This window comes from Limanda limanda, chromosome 11, assembly GCF_963576545.1.
Source record: "Limanda limanda chromosome 11, fLimLim1.1, whole genome shotgun sequence".
NCBI lineage: Eukaryota > Metazoa > Chordata > Actinopteri > Pleuronectiformes > Pleuronectidae > Limanda > Limanda limanda.
Genome location: NC_083646.1, coordinates 21,538,263 through 21,565,534, shown reverse-complemented (window position 1 = coordinate 21,565,534; position 27,272 = coordinate 21,538,263). Strand labels below are relative to the sequence as shown.

General features: G+C 41.2%; 1 protein-coding gene across 1 annotated transcript in view; it reads right to left on the bottom strand.

The window, feature by feature from the left end:
- Positions 1 to 27,272, bottom strand: part of ascc3 (activating signal cointegrator 1 complex subunit 3) — a 143,973-nt gene that overhangs the window by 105,131 nt on the left and 11,570 nt on the right. The window contains exons 4-5 of the mRNA XM_061080652.1: positions 22,340 to 22,917; positions 17,479 to 17,596 (exon numbers count right to left, since the gene is read on the bottom strand). Of these exons, the coding sequence (XP_060936635.1) occupies positions 17,479 to 17,596; positions 22,340 to 22,917 (696 nt within the window). The remainder of the gene's footprint in view (positions 1 to 17,478; positions 17,597 to 22,339; positions 22,918 to 27,272) is intronic.

Here is a 27,272-nt window from a genome sequence, read left to right as displayed (position 1 = left end):
AAGAGAGGCCTGCCTTTTTGCACAAAAACCATGTCCCAACATCCCCCTTGCGGCGTCAGGATCGCACCTGACGTGTGTTCCTGAGGGCGTACTTGAACATGTTTAGTGCAAAGCTGGAAAAGTCAATTGTCAGTTCATTTGGACTGTAACATCTGGGCATTTGTATATACTATCTAGTTAGCTAAGCAAGATTCAAATTAGACAAATCATTCAGAGTTACAGTAACAGTACAAAATGAATAACCTGTGCTCTTCACTAGGTTTAAGGAGAAAACAGAAAATGTGACATTTGTAAATTGTAAGATAAGATGTAGAGAGAGACGCGTACAATGATAAGGTCATTTTTGAAATGTCCAAGAGTTTTGTTCACTCATTGGGTCTTACTCAATGTAGTACTCAGTCGTATCTGTTAGATTTAACAATTTTCCTGCGGAAGGATGTCATAATTTTCAAAATCTCAAAATTCAACTGACTGTATCATTGTTTCTGTAATAATATGCTAATGTAATAACCTGTGTGGTATGGACTACATTTATTGAGGAATGAAAGTAGTCGATCCAAACATATTTACAAAGTTGGCAGTGGTATGTAAGTTTTAATCAGAATTAAGGTTTTGAGTTTGCTGCTGTTGCTAACAAAACAGTTTTCCTATTTTAACTGCATTAAACTTACTACTGACTGTCAGTACAGTGTTTAACTGTGTTGGTTATGAGCGTGAGGGTCAAGCTCTGGATCGCCTGTGTCGTGGCTCGGGGCTGTAACGCTCTGCGGAGCCAGACTCTAAGTTGACTTCAGAGGCGCTGTCACTGTGTGCTCGGTCATAACCATATTTTGAGCTGTACTCAGAGATGCTGTCGTCATCTTCTGAGTGGTTGTAATATGTCTGGGCCAGAATGTCAGAGTACGGCTTCCTGCAGCTTCTACTGTGGGAATGCCGATCTCTGGGAAGGTGGTGAACAGAGCGCCTGCACTCTGTGTCCCCACGCTGCTTGCTGTCACCCCCCCTTCTTTTGTTGTGAGGGGGGCGCTTTGAGGCTGCAGACAAATTTGACACCTTGATGTTTGTTCTGACAGGCTCGGTTGCACCAACTGCTGCCTTGACAGAGACAACAGTTTCCCAAGCCACCTGTGACATCTTCCTGATCTGCTGCATTGAAGGTTTTCCTTCCTGTGTCATCAGTACAACGTGTGTGCGTATACATGGATGTAAGTTACGTAAGAAAATAGTCTTGAAGGTGGGATCTTCTTCTAGTCCTGGTGTGTTCTTTCCCTGAAAATAAACATGCCTCAAGCGTTTGAAATAATCCTTGGGATTTTCACGACGTGAGTGTTTAATTTGGGAGGCTGTAACAATGGCTGTTATCACATCAGGAGTAGAAGAGAATTCTTCGACTAGTGCTCGACAGAGCTCTGTGTAGTTACATGCGACGCTGGAAGGAAGTGACTGAATAAACTTGTGAACAGCTGTAGAGCTGGTTTTTAACACAAGTCTAACCTTCTCTCTTTCTGTTGCATTTGGCACATCGCTTAAGCTGAGATCTAGTTCCCTAAAGTAATTATCAATGTTGTTATCACAGTTGTCTGGATCAAATTGTTCAATATCTTTAGCTAGAAACTCAAGCAACTCGAAGCGCGGACACTGTGGGGTCCGGCTGCGTGCATCACCTGCTACAGGTCTCTCTGGTTGAGGGGGAGGTGCTGAAACATTTTGGAATGTTGAAGTCCCCCCTTTCAAGAGTTGTGCACGAAAAAATGTGTCATGCATCAGTGGATGAGAAGTGTATGAGGTACAATGTGTTCTTGAGGATAAACTACATGTTTCATCAATGTCAGTGTCAGAGTCAGTGAGATGGGAAGTAAGGAAGCTGTTACCTCTTCCTGTCAGTGGAGGATCAGAAGGTGACTTAATTCCCAAAGACTTCGGGTCAGATGGGATTCTGTCCCATCTTGGGAGTGAAGAGGGAGTTAACCGTACACTATCGGAGGAGTTTGAATCGGAATAACCAGAATCACTTTGGTTCAAAAACTGATGTGAGGCCGCGCCTTCTATTCTAAGTTTTAACAATTCCTCCTTGTGTGAAATTAGATCTGACTCTGCTGAGTGCAGGTCTTCCAAATAGTGCAGAGTTTTCTTACTAGCAGTCTGGACCTCCTGGAGGAGAAAAGCATTTTGTGCTCTCAGGGAATTTACCTCCTGTTCCATGGCTGCTTTGCTCTGACAGGCAAGGTTGATTTGCCTGTGGAAATTTAGGATCATACATCTCAACAATGGGCCCTTTGATGCTGTTTGTGCATCACACCTGTCATTAAGAAGTGAATCTATTTCTTTAATGCACTCATTGAAGTTCAACTTGCTGATGAATTCAGGATAGCCAGGGGTCAGGCTCTGTGCTAGGGAAAAAACAAATTGTTCAACACAGGGGTTCTCCATTGTTGAAACTGAAATTTAAGGATTAGATTTAAGTTTATAAATCAAAAGCGTGTGGTTGGCTTTTGTGTCGCGATGGCAGACACCTTGTAGTGTGGATTCTATCTTACACAAGCCTAACCGAAACTATGGTGTGTTAAATAGTTCACCAAACTTTTAATAGCACTAACTGATATGCAAGGCAGTAAGAGTTAGGGATTCTATAAATTCACAGGGCTGGAAGCACGCTGTGGCTCTTTCTCAGGTTCTCTTTATCCAACTTTGGCTGATATGCTAGGCAGTAGCAGCTAGGTACAAGCTCTGTTACATATGGCCGGTGGCACGATATGTCTTAATTCAAAAGCATTTAATAGTTACAGGAAATTTCGCAGCTTGACCAGTTAACATTGAATATGTGATATTCAAATGTTAAAAGAAATTCTCAAAATTTCAACAACGAACATTCAACTAGAATTATTAGCAACAGGTAATCTTTTAGTGTAACAGTATGGGGACTTAAAATGGTAGTTATTAATAATTAATTATTAATAAACATTTAATTTATGAGTAAATTAAATTTAGACCACAATGCACTTGTTTGTAAATACGGTTGAATGTCTACTCCGGTGGCAGACTAGTGGAATTGAATTCAAACCTTTAGCTTGACTGCAAATTCCAAATTCAGTTCTTTCTGGTGTTGGCCAAAACTGAAAAACACATTAATATTGCATAGTCATGAAGTTTTGCCAACTGTACTCTGCCTCACACGGGGCACCATAAATGTTGTGCAATAATGGTTAGGAGTGATACCATAAGCTAGTGTGCCTTTAGGCGTTCAATAAATTTGGTTATCAAAAATAGAAAAATAAAACATTAATATTTAAAATATTAATATTAAATCATATCTTTAGTTTGACTAAGTTCTCGCGGGGCACCACCCTTCATAGAAGGGAAAAGATAGCCAATTTATTGATTAAGATCAGTCTCATTTAGATCTAGTTCAATTAGAAATCTTAATATTTACTATTAAAGACTATATAATGAACAGTTAAGGTTTATAGAGTTCTTGACAGTGTAGAGGTTGGCAAACTTCACTTATGCAACATTAATGACAGGACAAGGTTAAAAGAAAGCATTTATTATAAACATAATAAGTATAAAACACCAATTACTAAACAATATACTAACTAATAAAGATGTGTGTGTGTGTGTGGGTGTGTGTGTGTGTGTGTGTGTGTGTGAGGGTCTCGCTGGTGGCTAACAAAGAGTCACACCTTCCTGTGATCTTTTAAGATCTCTAAGCTAGCAGGCCCCCCCCCCTCCTTCTGGACGGGGGACGTAGCTAAGTAGGTGAAGAGATATGCGGGATCTGTGAGAATGCTAATCAGAAAATGGCAGGGTCTGTGTTGAGCCCGACTTACATTAACCTTGATTTAACTTGTAACACAATATCACCACATATATCAAACTTATAAACACCACACAGAATCAAATAAACAGTCTTGCTTAGCCTAGTAAAATTATTAAGCCCAGATTATGTTACCAGTCCAAGGACAGGGAGAAAGTTGCTGTGCAGTTCGGTTAGCAGTTCAGGCTTTTGAAGTCTCTGGTTCGTGTGGTCTCTGCTTCCGCGGTTCTGTTGAGCTGTGCAGTTCAGTTGCTTATTGAAGCCGTAGTTCTTACCTGCAGGACACCGAGTCGCTGCAAGGAGTTTAGAAGAAGCTTGAGATGCGTGGAGGTTTTCTTGAGAAGATGAGCTGGAAGCTCGACCTTTGACCTCCAGTTGTTGGAAAGAGAATATTTGAGCTGGAGGAATCCGGTTCCTCCACTCGCCGATGCAGGAGGAAAGGCCAGCGGCCTGCTGTCCTCAGTGGTGGTCGGTGGAGAAGAGCGCTGCTGGAGCAGCCTTCGGCCCTCCGAGGGGTTGGAGAAAGAGAGTTACTCTGGGGGAGCCTTGATCTTTTATAGACCCGGTTGCCCCTTGGTCATGGGACCAGACTGACCAATTGGAGTTGACCCTGGTAGATATTCGCACCTATGTGCGAAGATGCTGAAACAAAGGGGACATGTTGCCTCCTGGGAGACGGAGTTATTTGACCTTCTCAGTACAAAGAGAACACATTGCACTCTGGGAGATTGAGTATTCTCCAGCCCATGCGGCTTGTGGCTTTCTCAAGACAAAGGCCATGTGCTCTCAGGTTTTGACTTCCAATACAGGCCTGAAAGAGAGGCCTGCCTTTTTGCACAAAAACCATGTCCCAACACGGTCATGGGCCGTAATGTTATTTAAACGGCGGAAGTCGCCGCACGGCCGCCAAGAACCGTCCGCCTTGGGCACCATGTGGAGCGGTGAAGCCCACGGGCTGTTGGACCGCCTAACGATCCCCAAACGCTCCATCGTAGCAAACTCCTCCTTCGCGGTGGCTAACTTCACGGTGTCGAGGCGACGCGAACGTGCGAAAACGGGCGCACCCGCAGTGGGAATGAAATGTTCCACGCCGTTTTGGTAACCGCGGCAGAAAATGCGGGCGTTGTCAGCGAAGGAAATTCCGCCAGTAAGGGCTGGAAGACATCCTTTGACGCCGCGAAATTAGCGTGTGTTAACGGCCCGGGTCCCCCTGACTGACAAGGAAAAGACGCAAAAGACACAGCATCAATGAGCTTGCCATTAGCTACATCCACTAACAACCCATTAGTGCACAGAAAATCTGCTCCGATAATAGGAACCGTAATGGAGGCTACAACAAAATCACACAGAAATTTGCGTCCATTGAAACAGACTTGGTACCAAACGTCTCTATAGCCGAACCGTTAGCCGCTGTCAGACGCGGACCACTGCCACGGGCCGAGAGGTCCGTAGCTGCAGGAGGGAGAAGGCTCTTCTGCGAGCCGGAGTCCACCAGGAACTGATTACCGGATATGGAGTCACGAACGAACAGCAGCTCCTCTTGATCACCAGCGCCCACGGCTGCTACCGAGCGCCGGCTCTTCCGTTTCCCGGTGCCTCGAACGCGCACGGAGGAACGCAGCGGCGCGCCTTGCTGCCGAAGCACTGATGGAAGAAACACAGCTGGCCGCGCTGTGTGCGGGTGGAGACTGCAGCCGTCACTGCCGGAACCTCGTTCTCCAACGTCGACTGGGAGGACTCCACGGCCACACTCTGCACGGAGACGTTCCTCGAAGTCAGCAGGATCCGGTTCGCCTCCTCAGCCAATCCACGGAAGTCTCCGGCCGCCAAGCAAGAAGAGTTGGCGAGGGCTGCGCGCACCTGCAGCGGGAGCTGGCGCAGAAAGATGTGCACGAACAGAGAAACCCTCATCCTCGGAGCCCAGCAACGACAGCATCTCGTCCATCAGGTCCACTGCCGAACCATCGCCCAAACCGGGAAGCGACAGTAGCTTGTCCGCTCTCTCCGCGGCTGACAAGCCGTAGCGCCGGAGGAGAAGCTGCTTGATGGCGGCGTACTTTCCCCGCAGCGGCGGGGCTCGCAGGAGCTGCATCACGCGCCGGGTGGATTGCTGGTCCAAAGCCGCGACCACCAAAAAATACCTGGAGTCGTCTGCCGTTACTCCTCGCAGATGGAAGAGAGCCTCGATGTGCTGAAACCACGGCGCGGGGTCGTTCTGCCAAAACTCCGGCAGTTTAACGTGCCCCGCGGAGCTGGTCGCTCGCGGAAGCTGCTGCGCCATGGTCGTTGTGGAAACACGGTCCACGGGAGCCGGGGAAGAAAACACGTCTTCCCCCGATGAGGAAGAGACACAATCCTCCTCTACCTCGAACATGTCCAAAAAACGGGGTCACCAATGTGGCAGGACAAGGAAAGGCAGAGACGCAGGTACTGCTTACTGTTGTTTATTCAGTAGTCAGGAAGAACTAGCACATGTTCCCCATACGGGAAGTATATATAGCTTCAGCCTTTACATTTCCCATCAACCCACTGGGTGAGAGGACACACCCATGAGTGCACGCCACAATATAAAGTTATACTATACTAATCTGTAGATTATTGCATTTATGAAATTATAGAACAATAAAGAAAACTGTTGACATTTTATTTATTTTTACCTGTTACAACAAAGGGAAACACCAAATGCTTATGAAGAGGAGAAGAAAATACACAGGCAAGTGTAGGCCTACTTTGAAATAAATTAAACGCAGAACTATGTAAGGTTATTTGAGTCATCCCCATATTTGTGGGAAATGCATGAAATAAGAAGTACCCTATTTTGAAATAAATAAAAACATATAGCTGCAGCCTATATATTTTAGTTGGCGAAATGTGAAAACATTTCTGCTCTGATCCAGAAGCTGCGGCGCTGATCTCAGAGCAGCTGAGACCAGAGGAACTCTGTGTTTTCACTGTTTCCATAGTTAAGAAGCAGCCGGTGAGTCAGTGACCGGCCTGCTTCACGTGAACGAGCTCTGATCTCACTGTGTCTCTCTGAGTGAGCGCGCTGCGGCAGGGGGCGGAGCCTCGGGACCGGAGCGCTCTCTGGGAGCACACACACAGACACACACACTCGCCGCTCCGGGTACTTCATGACGGCCTGATACGATTATGTTTTTAAAAATTGTTGTGACTTAGTCAACCGCCAACATTTTCGTTTCGTTTCGTGTCGTTAATGAAAATTAAAATAGATTTCGTCATAGTTTTTATTTTCAAAGATCCATTTTGTTACGTCTTCGTCTCGTCTTATTCATGGGAAAAGGGGCGTTAACGAATATTTTTCGTTATCGTCAACGAAATTAACACTGCTCAAAGTCAACATATAGTGGAGTCTTTAACTTTGAAACCACAATGACCACAATATCCTAAATTCCTAGCCTCAGGGCCTATTATGAAATGTAAGACACACAAACTAAGCTAAACTAGTTTTTGTTGTTTGTGATCACTGCTGAATTTGATACAAGGAAAGACTCATCAGCATCACTACCATTGACAGACACCACTGTTCCAACAAACGCATCAGAGAAGTTAGTGTGGTATATTAAGTAAAATAATTAGGTTAACATCATGTATATAGAACCTCTAGAGATTATAAATCACAAAGGTCTGTTTTGTCATGAAAAAGTAAAATATGAACAAACAATAAACAATAGCAATAGTTAAAATGACAACAACCAACAAGTACAAAACAAGTACAAAACATGATATATGTTTTCAATAATTTAGGATGGCCGACAAAGGGTGTCATAAATATTGAAATGGCCTTTTGATTGATTTGAAACAAGGTTCCTCACTCCTGAGTTAATAGGACCATCACCCTGGAGGGTGTGTGTGTGTGCGTGCGTGCGTGCGTGCGTGCGTGCGTGCGTGCGTGCGTGCGTGCGTGCGTGTCTGCAGGTCTCACTCGCTCCCTCAGATTTATATACTCATTAGTCGAGAATGTCACCATTCAGGATCACTTCAGTCCACATTAATGCTTGGATAAGAAACGAAATCAACACAGTAAGTGGACTACTTGATTACTATGAGTGAATTATTTAAACTGCATTTATATAGAAACGATTCTGTGTCAAGCTTTTGTACAACTCAATGAATACAAATGTATCGATGGAATAATGTATGATGATGGGTATTAATTTTCTTCATATTAATGCTGTGGGCTGGGCAATATGGCCAAAAACAACTTCACACTTCCATTAATACAAAACTCAATCCATTATCTATAACCCTTATACCTTGAAAGGTGACAACATTTAACACCCATTATATCTATATAACACCCGTTTAATTTTTTTGGGATGTACCATATGGCCTCGTTGGTGGTCTCCCTGTGTAGCTATTTATCATAAGCACTGTGAACATTCAGTATAGTGACACACTGAGAGACTTTGTGTAGGATGAGGAAATGACACTAAGACTATAAAGTGTACAAATGCACAAATACACACATTTAGCCTTCATTCAGCTGTATGACAATGAAAAATCCAAAGCTAATGCAATATCTCTCTCCGTCTGCTCATCAGAGGTTTAATAATTTAAATGTATATTATTCTCTAACACAATTCCTACAGATGTGGAGAAAATGTAATTGTTAAAGAATAACTAATCCATAAATCCATAAATTCACAAAGTATGGTAGACTTTTAACTGAGCGCCTTATTGTCATGTGTGCTGAGCGTTGAGGATGATGCAACACTTCCTGCATCCACTGAGTTCTTCTCTGTATTGGTTGTCAGACTCTCAACTGTGAGCAGACCTTTCATTTCAGAAGCAGAGAAAGGCGTCCTATCATCACGATCAGGGAAATGGTCTAAATGCTTGTCAGAGAAACGTAGCATCATCTTGTTGAATTCACGACAGAACCATTTACAATCAAGACTGCAAAACTGATTTAGGTTCTATTTCCTGCAGACAATCCTCAACACCAACTGTACTGCACTTGAACAGAAAAAGGAATATAGCTAATGAGCCATTCAAAGGCACTTCCACACACAAACACAGACACTCAATGGGAGGCGATTTCATCCAGGGTGGAGCTGTCAGCGCCCCACAGGGCTTCACCTCTCAGTTTCTCTCCTTGCGGCATTAGAGAAGTGATATGGACTTTGACAATGGATTTCCTAACACCAGACATGCAAGAGTAAAGTTAAGTAAACAAACAGAAGTTATGTTGAAGTTGAGCTACTTTTACAATGAAAGTAAAGTTGTTATGTGAGAGGTATACATGGAAACATCACCTATATATTCCTAACACCTAATATTAGCATCACCCAAATAGAAGCCACGGATTTGGTTTATTTATCAAGCTTTATTCTATAAAATAACACATTTTTTACGTGTTATTTTTTTTTCCTGCTATTTTCTCATCTGTTGGTTTTTCCTTAATCTTAATACAAGGGCAACGACTCTTCAATGACAAGTATTTTAGTTTTCAATAAATTAATTAATCCGTAATTTTTCTAAATTAATCCTTTAGTCCACACATCATCAGATGACAGTGAAAAGTGACCATGCCCTTGATCTTTCCAGTGATTTAACTTTACAATGAAGCAGTGAAGAGCAGGTGAACTCTAAGGTTTCATATCACGGCTATGCAGCATGTGGTCAGAGGAAAATCATGCCTTTAAATTCCAGCTAAGGAGGGCAAATATTAACAATTTACAGCTTGATATGAACTTGGTCTTGAAGCTAATGTCTATGTGGTGTCTAGAGAACAATCCAAAATCCCAGAATAGTCTGTTTATTGTCATAGAAGGCAAAGAAAATTGAAAAACATTTACTTTTAAAAACCTACAAGCAGAGAATAAATGTCAGTCTGACCTAAACAATGAATGAATAATCAAACTTCATGCAGATAGATGAGTCGATTCATGAACTGATTAGTACACTCTGTATGGCTCGCTCTGTCCTTCTTCACCATCACATCCTTCTTCCTACTCAGTTTGCTCGCCAAAAGCTGATCTGATTGATATCGAACTTGGCTGGATTGTTTGTTTTTGAAAGCACGGCTGTGGGGAACTCAAGAGTTCATTTATTTTAAACTGTAAACTGCACTTCATCGCTTACTATTGCGGAAATGAGACATAACCCCATGATGATGATGTCACTGACAACTCCATCGGACTTGACGGGCACTGCACTACTTTCCATCAAATGTAGGTTTGCAGTCAGAGACAGCAGGATTGTAAAGGTTATAACGTACAGATGACAAACGCGTAAGTACAACTATATACATTATATTATAATAGATTTGCAATTCAAATAACTCCTGAATTATCGAGCAGCAGATGAAAACATTTGGTCTGTGTGTCTTTTTAGCACCATTCCATTTAGCACCACCTCTATCATCCATATGAATGTGAAGCGGAGCCACTTTGATCAACATGCAAGTGCCAAGCTGCTAACTGCAATTTAAAAGCTAATCAGCAAGAGACAGGCATTCCCACTAAATCCCACTCTTCCTGATGGCATGCAAATAGTGGAAAATGTAATCAGCCTTTTTTAACCCCCTCTGACTTCACCCTCAGTTGTCAAGGCAACACTAATCTCATACGCTGTCTGGCAAGTGAAATTTTCAACACTGATCAAAACTTCTTCACAATGGGAATAAAATCAAGTTTAGTTATGGGTGTGACCAGAGCTAAACCTTGTTTTCTTTGGTGCAAAAGATAAATTAAAAAAATATGTATTTTAAATACACACATACGTTTGTCCAGTTGTGTTGAGTCCATCAAACCTGTCATCTTGCGAGGTTAGAATATTAAGGTAATGAGGGAGATCAGATTTAATTCCAGTCCCTGTATATTCAGAAACACATGACGGTCTGAACTGTAATTTCTCTTCTAACATCCAGCAGCTGAAATTGAACACAAGACCAGAAACGTTTACTGATTTTGTTCATTTTAGAGTAAACATTTTTTTTATCAACTGACTAACTCACTGCTGAGCAGTGTTAATTTTGTTGACGATAACGAAAAATATTCGTTAACGCCCCTTTTCCCATGACTAAGACGAGACGAAGACGTAACGAAATGGATCTTTGAAAATAAAAACTATGACGAAATCTATTTTAATTTTCGTTAACGAGACGAGACGAAACAAAAATGTTGGCGTTTGACTAAGTCACAACAATTTTTAAAAACATAATCGTATCAGGCCGTTATGAAGTACCCGGAGCGGCGAGTGTGTGTGTCTGTGTGTGTGTGCGTGTGTGTGTGTGTGCTGCCAGACAGCGCACCGGTCCCGAGGTTCCGCCCCCGCGCACTCGCTCAGAGAGACAGTGAGATCAGAGCTCGTTCACTTGAAGCAGGCCGGTCACTGACTTCTTAACTATGGAAACAGTGAAAACACAGAGTTCCTCTGGTCTCAGCTGCTCTGAGATCAGCGCCGCAGCTTCTGGATCAGAGCAGAAGCTGCAGCTGGTTTCTACCGAGCTTCAGTTTCCTCCTCCGGTCTGATCTGCTTTCACTTTTTGTTTTCCCATTTCGCAAACGCCAACTAAAATATATAGGCTGCAGCTATATGTTTTTATTTATTTCAAAATAGGGTACTTCTTATTTCATACATTTCCCACAAATATGGGGATGACTCAAATAACCCTACATAGTTCGGCGTTTAATTTATTTCAAAGTAGGCCTACACTTGCCTGTGTATTTTCTTCTCCTCTTCAGTCTTCATAAGCATTTGGTGTTTCCCTTTGTTGTAACAGGTAAAAATAAATAAAATGTCAACAGTTTTCTTTATTGTTGTTCTATAATTTCATGAATGCAATAATCTACAGATTAGTATAGTATAACTTTATATAACATTTTATCAGCTTTGTTATCAAATATGTTTTGCGGCTCCAGACAAATTTTATTTGGGGGAAGAGGGGGCAAAATGTCTCTTTTGATAGTAAAGGTTGCCGACCCCTGCTATAGACCTATAGGAGGGACATCTAATGGACAACCTAAGTACTGCAAGCTAGACTAGTATGCAGTTGTAGACACAACACAGGGGGTCCCTGGACCTGAGAAGGGAAGATAAGGAGTTTAATGTGGCTATTAAATGTGACTAAAACTAGACTAAAATGTAATTTGTTTTCGTCGACTAAAACTAGACTAAAACTAAGAAGGATAAAAATGACTAAAACTAGACTAAAACTAATATGCATTTTCGTCAAAAGACTAAGACTAAGACTAAATCAAAAATAGCTGCCAAAATTAACACTGCTGCTGAGAAACCATTGCCAGTTTCTTAAAGGATGAAATCATATTCTACTTCTAAGGATTTTATTTGTGCCACCCACATATGAGTTATCGCACATTGCCAAAAAGCAGAGTATTGTATGTATGATTTTAGGATTTTGTGGATATCTAAACCTAAGAAGACTCTGTATAGGACACTATACAAACTCAGGTTGAACAAGAAAAACTCATTTTTCAAATTCAGATAATTCCTCAAAAAAACTATTAAAATAAAAAGCATCTGTGTAAGGTTGGTCTGTAACATAGAAAACAGATGAGTCGTTCTTAGGATTGACTTTCAGAGAATTGCCACACAGAGGTCTGGACATTCTCTGGAGTTTGCCTCTCACTGTGTGTGACACGCAGGAGATTCTTTGGCATACACGTTTACAACAACAGACCAATCTGGAGTTTTCAAGTGAGGGCGGGCACGACTGCAGAAGAAAAGATGCAACTTTTAGGAAGTCAATGTCTTTGTGGTCTTTAATGTGTATGCCTCCTTTTTTCAACCTGAAATATTTGTAATTTTAAGGATACATTTTGTTTTCAGTTTTGCATCTGTCGCATGTCGGAAACATAGCTAACGTGCACACTGGCAAGGATCCTGTGAATCCTCCACATAAAACTCCACTTTGTATTTTCACTCGGGCTCATTTGGACATTATCCAGATTTTTTAGCGGTCTGGCAAGAAAAACTTTGAGTGAAAAGAATGTCCACAGCACCTGACTTGAGACATTTGCGTTCTCACAGTCCGCCCCTCCCGATTATTACAGGAGTTTATTCAGTGCCGGTCTAAAAGCAGCAATAGTCACACAAAGATTTTAGTCAATGGTGTTGTATATTCAAGAAGGCTTGTGAAGCTTTCATGCTTTCAGCAAGAAGGTGGTGCACTCAACTATTCAAGACTTAAAGAATAACTTCTCCGTGTCTAACAGTACTGCTTTATATTAACAACTCCTTGATACAGCCTGCCACTGATTTATATGACAAGAGTGAAAAACAGCAGCATTTAACTTCAGGAGGTCAATTACTTGAGTCATACATATAACCCTGTCAACAGAAGGCAGCCATAAAAGCCAGCAGACTAGATGATGAGACTGATCATCGTCATAAAAAAGAAAGGAAGGACTCTGAAAGTGTTTAAACTAATGGGCCTCTCGGTTATTAGAGAGTTTAAGAATATAATAGTGATTTGTCTGCCATTTCTAACTACGGCAGCAGGATATTAGGAACACATGCGATAAGCGATAACGTTGTTGAATATCGCGATGACGATATGACTTGCGATAAATAACCATAAACAGTCCCTGGCTATGGACACAGATACCATGGACAGCTCCACAAACTGAGGGACAAGGCGCACAGCCCAGCCGCAGCACCACTGGGTCTGGGGCAGACACCCAGGGAGCCATGCACAGCTCCACTAAGTCCACTCAGTGTTAAACTGGGGTCTTTTCATACACGTTTTGACCATGAAAATGTATTTGTGAAAAAAAAAGGTCGTGTGTGAGAGTGAGTGAGGGAGCAGGGTGGCTGTTGAATGCGCTGCTCTAATGAAACAGAGCGAGAGACAGTCAGTGCGTCTGTTGATGCTATTATTTTCCCCTCATTTCCTGGGACTATCATAAATAAGCTACACAATTATTTTATATGATCACCCGCACATAGTGATCACTAGAAGTTTCCACACTGGAATTTAGCCAGAGGAGGCAGAGCGAGATTTGACGGAGCCGCTTTGCAGTTGTCGGTTTTCTCTCCATTCTTTTCTTAATTTATTTTCCGACAATGATTCATTGACCAATTGATCTTTACAGAGCGTAAATACATGGCATATGAAAAAACATTAAGCGCAGTTTAACCCTTCTCTTGCGATTCGTATATATCGATATATATGCAGCCCTATTTGGAACCCATACGCTTTGGTACCTGTGCCACTGGTGGTCACAAAATAAATGAATAACTGATTTAACAAATCTGATTAATCACAGCATGACTGGTCTCTAAATGAATAGTTACTGCTCATGTAGTTTCACAAACCTGTTTAATAATCTATTTTTAGGACCTGAGAATTTCAAATGACTCAAAAAACTCTGCAGGATGATTCTGTGTGACTTTAAATAGTTGCTGGGATTGTTCTGACAAAGCAGGAGCTCTCTCCTCTAATCTTCAGCCGCTCCTTGATGCCTACCTTGCATATGGATCAGCGAACAGCTCCCGCAATGATAAATTATCCAACCTTATCTTTCCAGCAATATATTCCTACTTATTGCTTCACTCTGCACACTAAAGTTGCGAAAAACAAGAAGAGGAGTCACACTCCTCAGGACAGAGGAAACAGGAGGTCGAGACAAAACGCTGGCTCAGGAAGGAAGACGACATGTGAAATTTAAAAAAAATAGCAGGCTGGTGCTAGGAGGGCTGCTTTAGTTCAACTCACTATCAAGCCTCCTAAAGTACAATCTCATACAAAATCAATGAATTTAGCTTTAAGCCACCCAGAGTGCCAGATTAACTACAGAAAAAGCCAGTGTAAACCTATTCCACACAAGAGCCTGAGCTTATTTGGCCTTAGCAACACAGCCTTTTTCTCTATTAGTATGGCGTGGTATTCGATTATTTCTCTTAGTCATGAGAGGTCTTGAACAGAAATAAAGAGCCTGCCCACAAGGGAAGCATTAGTCTGGTCTTCATCGCTCCAGGTAGATGGCATAAAGGACGTGAAAGAAATAATGAAGAAGTGGGTTGAAGTAAAGTGCCAATCTTTAGGTAATAGCCTTTCAGTGGATTGAGACATTTCAGTAGCATGTAGAAAACATGAGCGCTACACGGCTCCTACAGCATACTGGCAGTGCTGGGCAGCTGGGGTGAATTAAATAGAAATCAAATATCTGTATTCCAATTTACACAAGAGGTGTTCTGCTTTCTGTCAGTCTTCTGAAGGGAGATAAGTGAGTATTTAATAGGAAAATGCAGTGGAAAGACGTAAAGATGCCTACGGACAGTTTAAAAAGGATTTGTAGTAAAGCAGGACGCATGGTGTTTATTGTTGCACATCCTCATTATGAGTTTGACCCAACCTTGCAAAATTAAGCAATGTGCCTCCTTGACAAAAACAAAAAAAATGTTCATGTCTTTCTTGTCCCAGTGTAATTAAGGGCTTGAGTATTGACGAGTCATCTGACTTATGGCCACTGTGCTGATGCATCGTACAAGAAGTCCAACTGGAACAGAAATTTAAACATACTAGAGCTGCTACGTTGTCAGATGGTAAAATACCAATTAAAGTCATAACAATATAATTTAACCGGTATTATTTATTTGATGCACAGAAAAATAAATCACTCACAAGTATATAATGGATTACTTTCAAGACATACACCTATTGCTAATGTCTGAGTGTGCTGTGAGAAGTATTAATAATACAAATAATTAAACTGTTTATATTAATATTGTAAAAACAATATCGATGATAATATTGTCATCATATTGGTCCTAAATTATATGAAAATGCATATTTTCACAATGCACAATGGCCAGTATCTGTATTCAGTATTCACATCTGCTGATCTGACCAATGCTTCTTAAAAAAACAAGAAACGCTGATTTGCATAAAGCTGGGAGGGGTCATCTACAAAGTAATCTCAAAGAGTTTAGATATTCATCAGCCCGCATTTAGACCAAGTGTCTATAAATGGAAACTATTTATTTCTGAGTTCTGACTCCCAAAGCACGATGCAAAATGCTCAGTGAGATAAAAAGAAGCCCGGAGTGGCAGAAAAAGCATTGAAATTATAATTGGAGCTGGTAAACATCTCTCTTCATGAGTCCACCATACACAATTCATGGTGCATGGCTGCATGAAGCATGGTGTCAGAAGCAAGAACACAGAGGAAGCCACTGCTCTCCATCTTCAGTTTGCCGAAGAGCACCTTGACGTTCCACAACATGACAGGGAAACGCTATGGTGCGGTTGACTGATGAATCAAAGGTTCATCTTTCAGTTTAAAGCATTACTCAGTGTATCAGCACTAATCATTTGTTTATGTGCAGTCTGGACAGTATTTGGACAGTAACACAATCTGAAATAAAATAATGTAATATACATGACAGTTCTTAATTTCAGCGTTAAATAGTTTGGAGGAAAAAGCTTTGTTTAGGTTTAGAGTTTTCTGAAAAATCCTTACGTCAATAACTCGTACACACAGATATCACCAGTATCTTTCCAGGTGATTCTCTGCTACAGCTTCACTGCAGTGTACCCCAGCTGCTGTTTGTTATTGGTTCTCTGCCTGTAGCAGTATTGTTACTGAGTGCACTTCAGCTCAATCGGACTCGGATGAGGCAAACGACCGTCGCAAATTTTCTAGCTCTTCATCCTGAAAACACGAGTTGCTTTATCCATATGGATAGAAGCCGTATGTCCCAATGGATGATATAATTCCGTCCTGTGAGTTTGCTCAGAATGCTCCTGCATACATCAATCAAAGTCAGTGTGCCAGTTCCATTGGCAGCCCTACACTGTAGACCCAGGCAATTATAAAAACCACATTTGACAGATGAAGTGGTGGCTTTGGGTCATGAGCTGTTCCTTTTTCTCTACACTTTCCTGTTTCGTTCTGACCGAGGTTGATATTTGTCTCATCAGTCCATTAAACTTTGTTCTGGAATTATCTGGTTTCCTTTTGTGTGCTTTTTATAACTGTAACCTGACATTTATGTTTTTCATGCTGACAACAAATTTGCATTATGTGGTGAATCCTTTGGTTTTTGTCATTGAGGAAACATGAATACCAACATCCTGGGGAGTATTATCAAGAATGTGTTTGCACGCATCCACAAGACTGCCACCCCTTGGTCCACGACGTCATTATCTGGCCTTCCTATGTATACCTGTTTTTAAAAAATCTACCAAACCAACTAGCTTTTTTATTCTGATAGATTTTTTTTCCCATATTCTCATCCTCACTCAACTCTACCAGAGTCTAATGGTAACAATCAACTCTCAGGTCAGATCTGAGCTCTTTGTGCATAATTAATGTTGAAACGACACACAGATGTTCAGGAGCAGTTAAGTGTCCAATTACATTTGCACAATTCAGATTTGGGCACTATGTGTTTAAAGGGCTCTCTATCACTCTCTCTCTCTGACACACACACACACACAGATCTTTAAAATAATCTTCCACCAAATTAAAGCTGAGAGTTGTGTCCATTATTTTATTTCACATTGTATGTGCTAAGGCACATTGACTGAACAACAAATAAAATGTGCAATTGTCCAAATACCTGTGTTCAAGACTGTAAATTAATATCTGGTAATCATGACTATTTCATGTAGTTGATAGGAGTGGCATTTGTGTTACTAAGGAGATGACATGGTTGCTATGGTTCCGTCTCACCTGGTGGGAAGCCAATCCTATCGGATGGGATAGTGAGGAGGGAGTCGACGATGGCCATCCTTCGCTGGAGGAGGGTGGAGATCATCTCCAGCCCATCTGGTCCTAGCAGCTCGAACAGCTGGAGCGGGAGAGAGGAAGGGGCGACCATAAGTCAATACAGTCATCTCCAGCATCTACATACCACGGCACACTCATCCAAACATGCATCCACATCCTATGGCTCACCAACACAAGCAAATACGCTGCTACTGCCAAGGCTGAGCACCTGGTAATTACCATCCGCCTGGTACAGAATATGCTCTGCCACTTAGCCTCCCAAATATAGCCACCTGGCACTTAGCAAGTGATGGAAAAACAACAGCAAGAATTCCTGTGAACGGCAGCAGCACACAAATAAAAGCATAGCAGAGACAGGGCTGCACAGTCATTCATCAATATCACAGAGTGACAGAATAGAAAAGATGATAAAGTTTGTGGTTTCTAATCGGAAAGCCGAAGACGTGAATGCCCTGGAAAACAATGCTGTATTTTCGCCCTCTTTCAGGATTGGTTTCAGCATGCAGGTATGGCTTGCTCTTTCAGTCTGACCTCCCTTGGGAAGGCAACAGTCAGCACAGTGGGGAACTAAAACAACAGAGGTACTTTGATGTCAGCCATCTTCTTTGTTGGGGTTATCTTTGTTTCCCTCTGAGGCCTTGTCTATATGGTTTCTAAACTTCTGTGGGTTTGTGCGAACGTCTCTGTTTTATTACAGTTGTTGGTACTGTAGGGAGTGAGTGGGTGGTGGTGGTGGGGGGTACACCTGCTCCTACTTAAAGCAATACATGCATACTTTTTTACTCTCATGAATTCTGTCCTTGGAGTTGACTGTTAGCTGTGAGTTCTGTTGGGTTTGAGAGGCAGAGGTTTTTTTGGAAGTGTATCTGTTCTCTGCTCCTTTATCGCTGATAATAGATTCAGCTTCTTCCCCGGCGAATTTGAACCAACTCATTATTGGACGTGTGTCAAACATAGGGAGGACTGCACCTCTGAGACCAATTCAACGTGAACTCCAATTTGGGAATATATTCAGTCAGTAATTCTGCGCTGTTTGATTCATGATATGCTAATAAACAGAGCCACACAAAGAGTGCTACAAAATATACAGACTAAAAACAGATTTCCTTCCAACATTTTTTGGCCTTAGTTTATGAACAGAACTATTTGGCATGAACATATTTACTTTAAGGTGTTAAAAACACTGCACATTAACCTGGAAGACTATAAATACTTAAGGAACCACATTCCTGCAGTATACATATATATATATATATATATATATATATATATATATATATATATATATATATATGAATAACCTTTTCAAACAGTGCGTTAATTATTAATAATGGGATTCTTTTCCCCTCACTCCCAGGTCTCCAGGGACAAGCTGCTGATTAAACAGCTGATTACTGTTAAATCTGAATGAGACTGAGATGAACTATGGAGCATCTCTGCGAAGTAATCGCCTTGTTTTAAATACGTGTTAAAGACCTTGACCTTCTTTTTTGAGTGATATATACAATAAATTAGTATTGTCTGAACTGAATATTGTTGACAAATCACATCAGTGTCTGTTAAGATAAGATAGACTTAATGTTTATGATGATGGTTCAAAGTTACCTTCAATGCAAAACAGGGTTTGAACCGATCTTCAGCACTTTTTTTTGATTGCTAATTTTGCTTAAGTTGGCACCTGAAAAGTACTGACCTTTAGTTTTAATAAAACACACTTGTGCACTGGTAGTCACTTATTAGCGGTCTGCACAGGACCACCTTTTGTCCTTGAGTTGTCTTTCATCAGCACATCAGGTAACTACGATGTGAACTAAGATCTGATTGTTGTAGCTTAGTGAAGGGAATCCTGCTCCAATAGGCTCCTAATCAGAACCACGAGAGCTGCCTTGCCAATACATTGTATTACAAGACTGCAACCAAACTATACCATCCTGATTCTGGTGCTAAGCAACTACCACAAAATGTCAGCAATCAGGGTAACCAATGAGAAATAATAAAGAGCAGGTTCCCTCCATTGTCTGTTTTAATGGCACAGTGTGTAGAGCCTTTAAACTTTAGTGTTGACTTTGGAGTCACAGAGAGGTAGATGCATGGAGATTCTGCAGGTGCACTCACGCATACACACACAGGTCCTTCTACATCTAAAGATGTCAGTGGGAGAGTTCACTTCCAAATGTCAACTACGTGAGGAACATTGGAACCAACTGTAACCAGCTGAAGAACAATTCTGCCTCTGTGGCGAAGCGCATTATAAAATGGGGGGGGGTGCTCTGAGGAGCTATATGGACAAATAAAAGCCTCAGAGTATAAAGGAGAAAGAGAATGAAAGCGAGTGAAAATGCAGGGGGACAGAATAATGGAGCCCTTTCTCGATTCATAACTAAATATGAAGGATGAAAAATAACCGCTTCAAGTTTCAACTTGATGAGACACAACAGAGAGCGGTGAACATGTGATCCTGACCTTTATGTAATATTCCCTTTCTCTCTGTTTTCTTTGCTTCACACAGGAAAATGTGAAGGACGATCAAAACAGAAGGGGTAGCCTTGACTATTGGCTTTGTCGTCATCAGCAGGTCAATGCAACCTGAGGTTTCCAGTGAAATTTCTCTAAAGCAGTAATTTGACTAATATTGGAGCATCATTTTGGAGCATATGTATATGTTATGGAAAGGTCAACATTTTATTGGTATGTGTCCTTTATTTATTATTTTCTAGAACTTGTAAAGCCAGCTACAAGTACAACAGAAATGAAAACGGTAATATTTGCCAATATTACGAACCTAATCAACACTGCTACTGCTAACTGCTGTTACGTCATAACGAAAATATCAGTCCAGTCTGGTTATCTGGGCCACTTATCATTAATTCAAACAACACAGATGGTTGGTAAAAAGATCAAATAAAAATGTTAAAAATCATTTCTGTGTAAGAAATTGGTGCGATTGAATATTCTGTATGTTCAATATTAATAAACTTTGAATAAACAGGCAACCAATTATCTTTAGCAGCAGTGGCTGGGACTCATCAACCTAAGTGATGTCATCAACTCTTTCACAGTAATGGTAATGTCAACTGATTCTCCACTTCAGGCTTCCCAATTCCCAATTAAGATTCACCAAACTTTGAATAAACAGGGGAATATCTGTTGCCGCAGCTAAGTTACTTCAGATCACTTCTACAATTTCAGAAAAAAAGCTGCAAACATCATTAACACAGATCAAGCAAACAGCTCATTACAAACAGAAAGGTTTAGAACTGACGATGCACTTGTCCTCTAAAGTAAGAAAAAAGATGTCCGTATTCTTGAGGCTGCTACGAAATCGTATATAAGGTTGATGTGATCTTATGGTTACATGTTGACTTGTTAATATTTCAAAAGAGTCTTGATTACCAATGAAGGTCAAAGGCATGGAGAACGTTGGAAATGTCTAAAAGGTAAAGGCCAAGGACGACTTTGTCAAACAGCCATGACAATATACACCCAGCGTCTCGGTCAAACCCAAAAGGCCTGCTGTTGAAGGTCAAGGTGGCAGAATCAATAGCTGCACCACAGTATTAAATGAACCACTGCAACACAGAAAGTCCAAACATCATCTGAGAAGCCCCCTCAGGTCGTTTCCTTTGTCAATTGTACCATTGCAATTTTTTTTGTTAATCATCGCAGGACATAGGGCAACACAGGATACCAGCCCAGCAGGTAATTCACTTTTACAAAATGAACTACAGACTACACACAATCTAATATGTTTTCATTTACAAAAACCATCTCAATCCAGTTGAGTGTTTTAGTTTTGAATTAGAAATAATCTCTCCGTCCATAGTAAGGCACCTATATCACATGATCAAGATTAACTTTTTTGTTAAAGAAAATTTGGGTTTGGATCTTCACCCATGCTTGCAGCTTTAAAAATACAGACATATACACATGCAAAAATCCACAATCAAATTCTTAAAGAAAGAAGAAGGTAAAGTACACTGAAATTTGATGTTATTTGGATACAATTTTGTATATACTAATAAACTTAGAAAATGTCTGATTCATAATTAAACTGTGGTGGGACAAATCAGATAATGCTGGTCCGTTACAGCTGCTGTGTTTAGTCGGAAACGCTGCTGCAGGGTTTGAGTTTTTAACAATCTCTATTCACCTTTAAACTTTTAATCTTAAACTATGTTAATCCAGTGAAAACAACTTTCAAATTGCCCGCAATGGACAGACCACAGGGCATCCGATACACACAGCATTTTCTCTTGAACCGAAACTACATGTACTGCGTCAGCCAGTTTAAAGTAGTTTAAGTAGTTATTTCTTCCTCACTGGCTCAGCTGGTCTCTCCCTGCCTGTACCCTAATCATAAGTTGTATCTTAGTTGGGAACTCTTCTTCGGCTGACCCCATTTACTGACTGAAACACGAGCATGCTGAATGGTCTTTGTAAATTAAGCTCTTTCCCAACCATGAACACACTCCAAAGTCACTCAGATATGTTCCTCTTGCCATGTTGATACAAAATCTAAATTAACTGGACATGTTTTGCATCTTTATGTGGGCCACAGAGCAGGAATAGATGTTAACTACCTAACTGCACCATGCAGTGCACATAGAATGGGACATTGGCTCTTCTTTCAGCACGACACTGACCCAAAGAATACGTCCATGAAGGAGACTGTTCTTCTTCCAACCCAATCCAAAGAAGAATGGTATAAACAGAATTAAGGTTCTGCATACATTGTACAACCTGTATTAAATCAATTCCATAGAATAACGAATCAGATACAGTATCTATATTGCATGACACAAACCTCATTCTGTAGCTCATCATCACTCTTGTGGGAGGCCAGCATCTCAAACAAGGATGTGCACAGCTCCTCTGGGCTGGACGAGATCATGTTGCCTCTGTTCAGGTACTTCTCTACCTCCAATCTTAGGGTAGCTCCATCCCCAGAGCCAGTAGATCTGCCTGAGCTGGGCACCTCTTCCTCATTGGTGGCCTTCCTCCCGCTCTGCTCGTTGTTAAGAAAGTTGATAAAGTCCAGGCTTATGTTCTCCTCATGGGGAGAGGAGAAGGGCAGGCCCTCCAGTGGGTCCAATGTGTAGCAATCATGTGAGAAGACAATGTTGCGTCCAAATGCGGAACCCCGTTGTGGGTTGTGATGGGAGGTGTGAATCAGAATAAAATCTTCAACTCGGGAGTTTCCGAGTGAAGCCACAAGCCGAGCCACTGCGGCACAGGAGGATTCGGCTGCAGCTGACGGAAAGGGGCCAAACATCTGTCTAATGGCCCGGGTCTCCTCTGTGCCCACATGGTCTTTATTGTGGAAGGTCTCAAACAGAAAGACAGCAGCACTTTCAATAGCCTCCTGACCGTGTTCATCCCCCACTGTGAAACAAAACAGCAAATTTAATACTTTTAATATGTAAAATGTATTTAGTATTGCAACTTTCACAGAGCACAGTCACAAAGTGTGTCACAAAAGTATATTTTTTATAATTATACAATAACAGCACCAGAAAATAAAACATGAACACACACTTGGAAAACTAGACAGACGGAAACTAAACAATGGCTTGTTTGAATAAATGCGTTAACAGAAACCTCAGACTAAATGACTATATCATTGATCATCAACCTGGGGGTCCCAACCCCCACAGGGGTGGTGAGATACTTTCTGGGGGTTGCCAGATGGTTGTGGAGAACAAAAAATATATTCAAAATGAAATAACTTTTAGACCGGAGAAAGTTTTTACATTAAATTGTCTCGACCAGAGGAAAAATATGTTACAAAGATTTTATTGAATGTGATTGAATTCGCTTGTGAGAGTCAAAGTCAAAGAGTCAAAGTGTGCACTTCATGCTTCAACAAAAGTAAAATTCAGATCAGAGAGGGTGTTCTGCCTGGAGGCTTAGACAGGGTTCTTGCACCATTATTAAATTCAAATGTAATGCTTTTAAAGACCTTTCAAGACATCAATAAGTGAATGTCTAAACAATTTGTTTAATAGAGAAGATATTTTTTTAAACCTATTTATAAGCTTAATAAAATATCAGAATAATAACATTGGAGAGTAAAATTGTAATTCTTCTTGACAAAGTGCTCAAAATATGATGAAATTAGAAAAATATTTTTTACTTTACACACACACGTTCTTCTTGTTGTTAATATCCTGTTCAAATACATTAATCATTATTACCATTGTTGCTGTTGCTAATATTATATTATGATTATTAGTCTGTTTGTTTAGATGTTTGTTGTACAATGCTATAGTCATGTCTGCCAATAAAGCTTCAGTGACTTGAACATAAAACTTGTTTTGATCAAGTCTTATGTCTCATAAAATTCAAGTGATTTATCCTATACATCAGTGTTAATTTTGGCAGCTATTTTTGATTTAGTCTTAGTTTTAGTCTTTTGACGAAAATGCATATTAGTTTTAGTCACATTTAGTCATTTTTATCCTTCTTAGTTTTAGTCTAGTTTTAGTCGACGAAAACAAATTACATTTTAGTCTAGTTTTAGTCGACGAAACGGAATTACATTTTAGTCTAGTTTTAGTCAACGAAAACAAATTACATTTTAGTCCAGTTTGAGTCACATTTAATAGCCACATTAAACTCCTTATCTTCCCTTCTCAGGTCCAGGGAGCCCCTGTGTTGTGTCTACAACTGCATACTAGTCTAGCTTTCAGTACTTAAGTTGTCCATTAGATATCCCTCCTATAGGTCTATAGCAGGGGTCCGCAACCTTTACTATCAAAAGAGCCATTTTGCCCCCTCTTCCCCCAAATAAAATTTGTCTGGAGCCGCAAAACATATTTGATAACAAAGCTGATAAAATTTTATATAAAGTTATTCTATACTAATCTGTAGATTATTGCATTTATGAAATTATAGAACAACAATAAAGAAAACTGTTGACATTTTATTTATTTTTACCTGTTACAACAAAGGGAAACACCAAATGCTTATGAAGAGGAGAAGAAAATACACAGGCAAGTGTAGGCCTACTTTGAAATAAATTAAACGCAGAACTATGTAGGGTTATTTGAGTCATCCCCATATTTGTGGGAAATGTATGAAATAAGAAGTACCCAGTTTTGAAATAAATAAAAACATATAGCTGCAGCCTATATATTTTAGTTGGCGAAATGTGAAAACAAAAAGTTAAAGCAGATCAGACCGGAGGCGGCTGCCTCTGCTCTGATCAAGAAGCTGCGGCGCTGATCTCAGAACAGCTGAGACCAGAGAAACTCTGTGTTTTCACTGTTTCCATAGTTAAGAAGCAGCCGGTGAGTCAGTGACCGGCCTGCTTCACGTGAACGAGCTCTGATCTCACTGTGTCTCTCTGAGCGAGTGGGCTGCGGCAGGGGGCGGAGCCTCGGGACCGGAGCGCTCTCTGGGAGCACACACACACACACGCACACACACACACAGACACACACACTCGCCGCTCCGGGTACTTCATGACGGCCTGATACGATTATGTTTTTAAAAATTGTTGTGACTTAAGCCCAATTTATGCCTCTCCGTTTTTTCTATTACGGACAGATAAGACCGCCCTATCCGTCGTGAAACGCCCTCTCCGAGTGCTTCGGACAGCTTTTCGTACACGTCTGATTTTTCTAACTATCCGTCTTCATGTTGGAGACCCGACGGACAGCTCTTGGCTGTGATTGGTCCGCGAACAACATCATTTCCGTATGACGTCATTTCCGTATTTCCGGACCTCAAACTTCCTGTTTACTTGTAGCAACAAACACGAACACAACTATGATTCTACGATTAATGTGACGTGTGTGTTAAGCCAGCGGAGTTGTCCGGCTGACGGTGGCTCGTTAGAGCACTGAGGGCATGTGTGCACGGTCACATACGGTTATAACGAGCTTTCAAAACGGCGCTAGCAGGCTAGGCTAGCCACCATGCTAACTGCGGTGGTAACAGTGCAAGAACCCGCCGTCACGACTTTAATTCCACTTCTATCATGACACTGTTTCTATAATACCGTCAGGTTAGAAGCAAACACTGGATAGTAGTTGTTAGTGCCGGGAGTCCCTGCTGACTGTGTGTGGAAGCTGGGGGGGAGCTAGCTCCGGGTAGCTTCTAGCTACATGTAGCCTCAAGCAGATTCAAGCTGTGGAATCAGCAACACAGTTCGGAAACAAGACCGGGGAACCGCTGCGCTAAGAAACGATTACATCAGCATCTTGACCCGCTGGGTGTCACTTTATTTAGTTCTGTTAGTTGCCATGTTTCAGTGTGTGGGAGGCAGGCTAACATGTAAACAGAGACACATGGACTTCTTCTTCCCAAATGGGGTAGGCTTCTCTGAGCTCGTCTTCCGTTGCGCCACCTATGGGTTTGGCGGGGAATTGTTTTTAGACAGATAGTTGTCGGAGAAGTAAAAATCAAAAAGACTCTTTGCCCCCCGCTGAGACCTCTCCGAGAAACGGATACGTAGAAGTATATAAGAGCCTTTAGTCAACCGCCAACATTTTCGTTTCGTCTCGTCAACGAAAATTAAAATAGATTTCGTCATAGTTTTTATTTTCAAAGATCCATTTCGTTACGTCTTCGTCTCGTCTTAGTCATGGGAAAAGGGGCGTTAACGAATATTTTTCGTTATCGTTATCGTCAACGAAATGAACACTGCTATACATGCACCAAAAAGTTTGGATTTGCCACGTCGGGCAGGAGGGATTAACACAGGCTAACTACTAGAAGTGCCAAGGTAACGTTAATGTCCCTTCGATGCCTGGCCATGGAGCGGTCTCAATTTAGGAAGAGAACTCAAACTGAATTCTCCATTTAATGGGAAGCCAACATAAAGAATGCAGGACAGGTGTGACATGGGTGATCTTGCTGGAACCAGTTGGAGACAGCCCAGAGATGACTTGCTGAGACAGGTGAGATGGGAATTACAGTAGCTCAGGCTTTGTTCCATAAAATCGTTGGAGCACAAGCAAATACAAGCTTCAGTCTCGTGTTGAACCAAATACAGAATGTGAAATCCTAAAATGGTGGAAAAAAAGAGTCATTTCTTTCACTTCATGGTGAAAAGGCACCAATTACCTTTACCCAAATACTGGACTCAAGTTTAGCGAGCACGACCATAATATAACCTTTGATAACAAGAACCATGATGAAATGTACTGTATCTAAATTCCAAGATAAATGTCAGGGGTCAACTCAAGAAAGTTTCCTCTGGATTTTTTTTAATCAGTATTAATTGTATTAGTCCGAACTTCTCTTCTATAATCTAACATCACTATATATAGAGATAATTCAAATTCACAAATTCAAAATCATTTTAATGATGATGATAATTACGATTGTTACAGATTGTGACAATCACCTTCACCCCTTTCTCTTATCATTAGCGGTTTGTGTATGGCCATTAAATCTGAGCAGTGTACCATTCATAGCTTGGGAAAAGAATCAGCAGCTGTTCTTCTGAGCAGTAAAAGCTACAGCATGAGATCACTGTTGAAGTTCCCTGCACCTCATTTAAATAATATCCAAACAGTTCATGCTTAGCCACAACCAGCCTTAGCTAAAAGGAGTAGACTATAGAATAATTGTCCAATTAGAGGAAAAAATGTCATAGGGACAGAGGGAGAACACAGTGAAGAGGGGTGGAGAGGCGGAGGGAAGCAAAAACAGATGAAAAGGATTCTAACCAATTAAATCGGTCTACTGCCATTGACTCGTTGCTGCACACAGCAGAACAGAATGGCTGC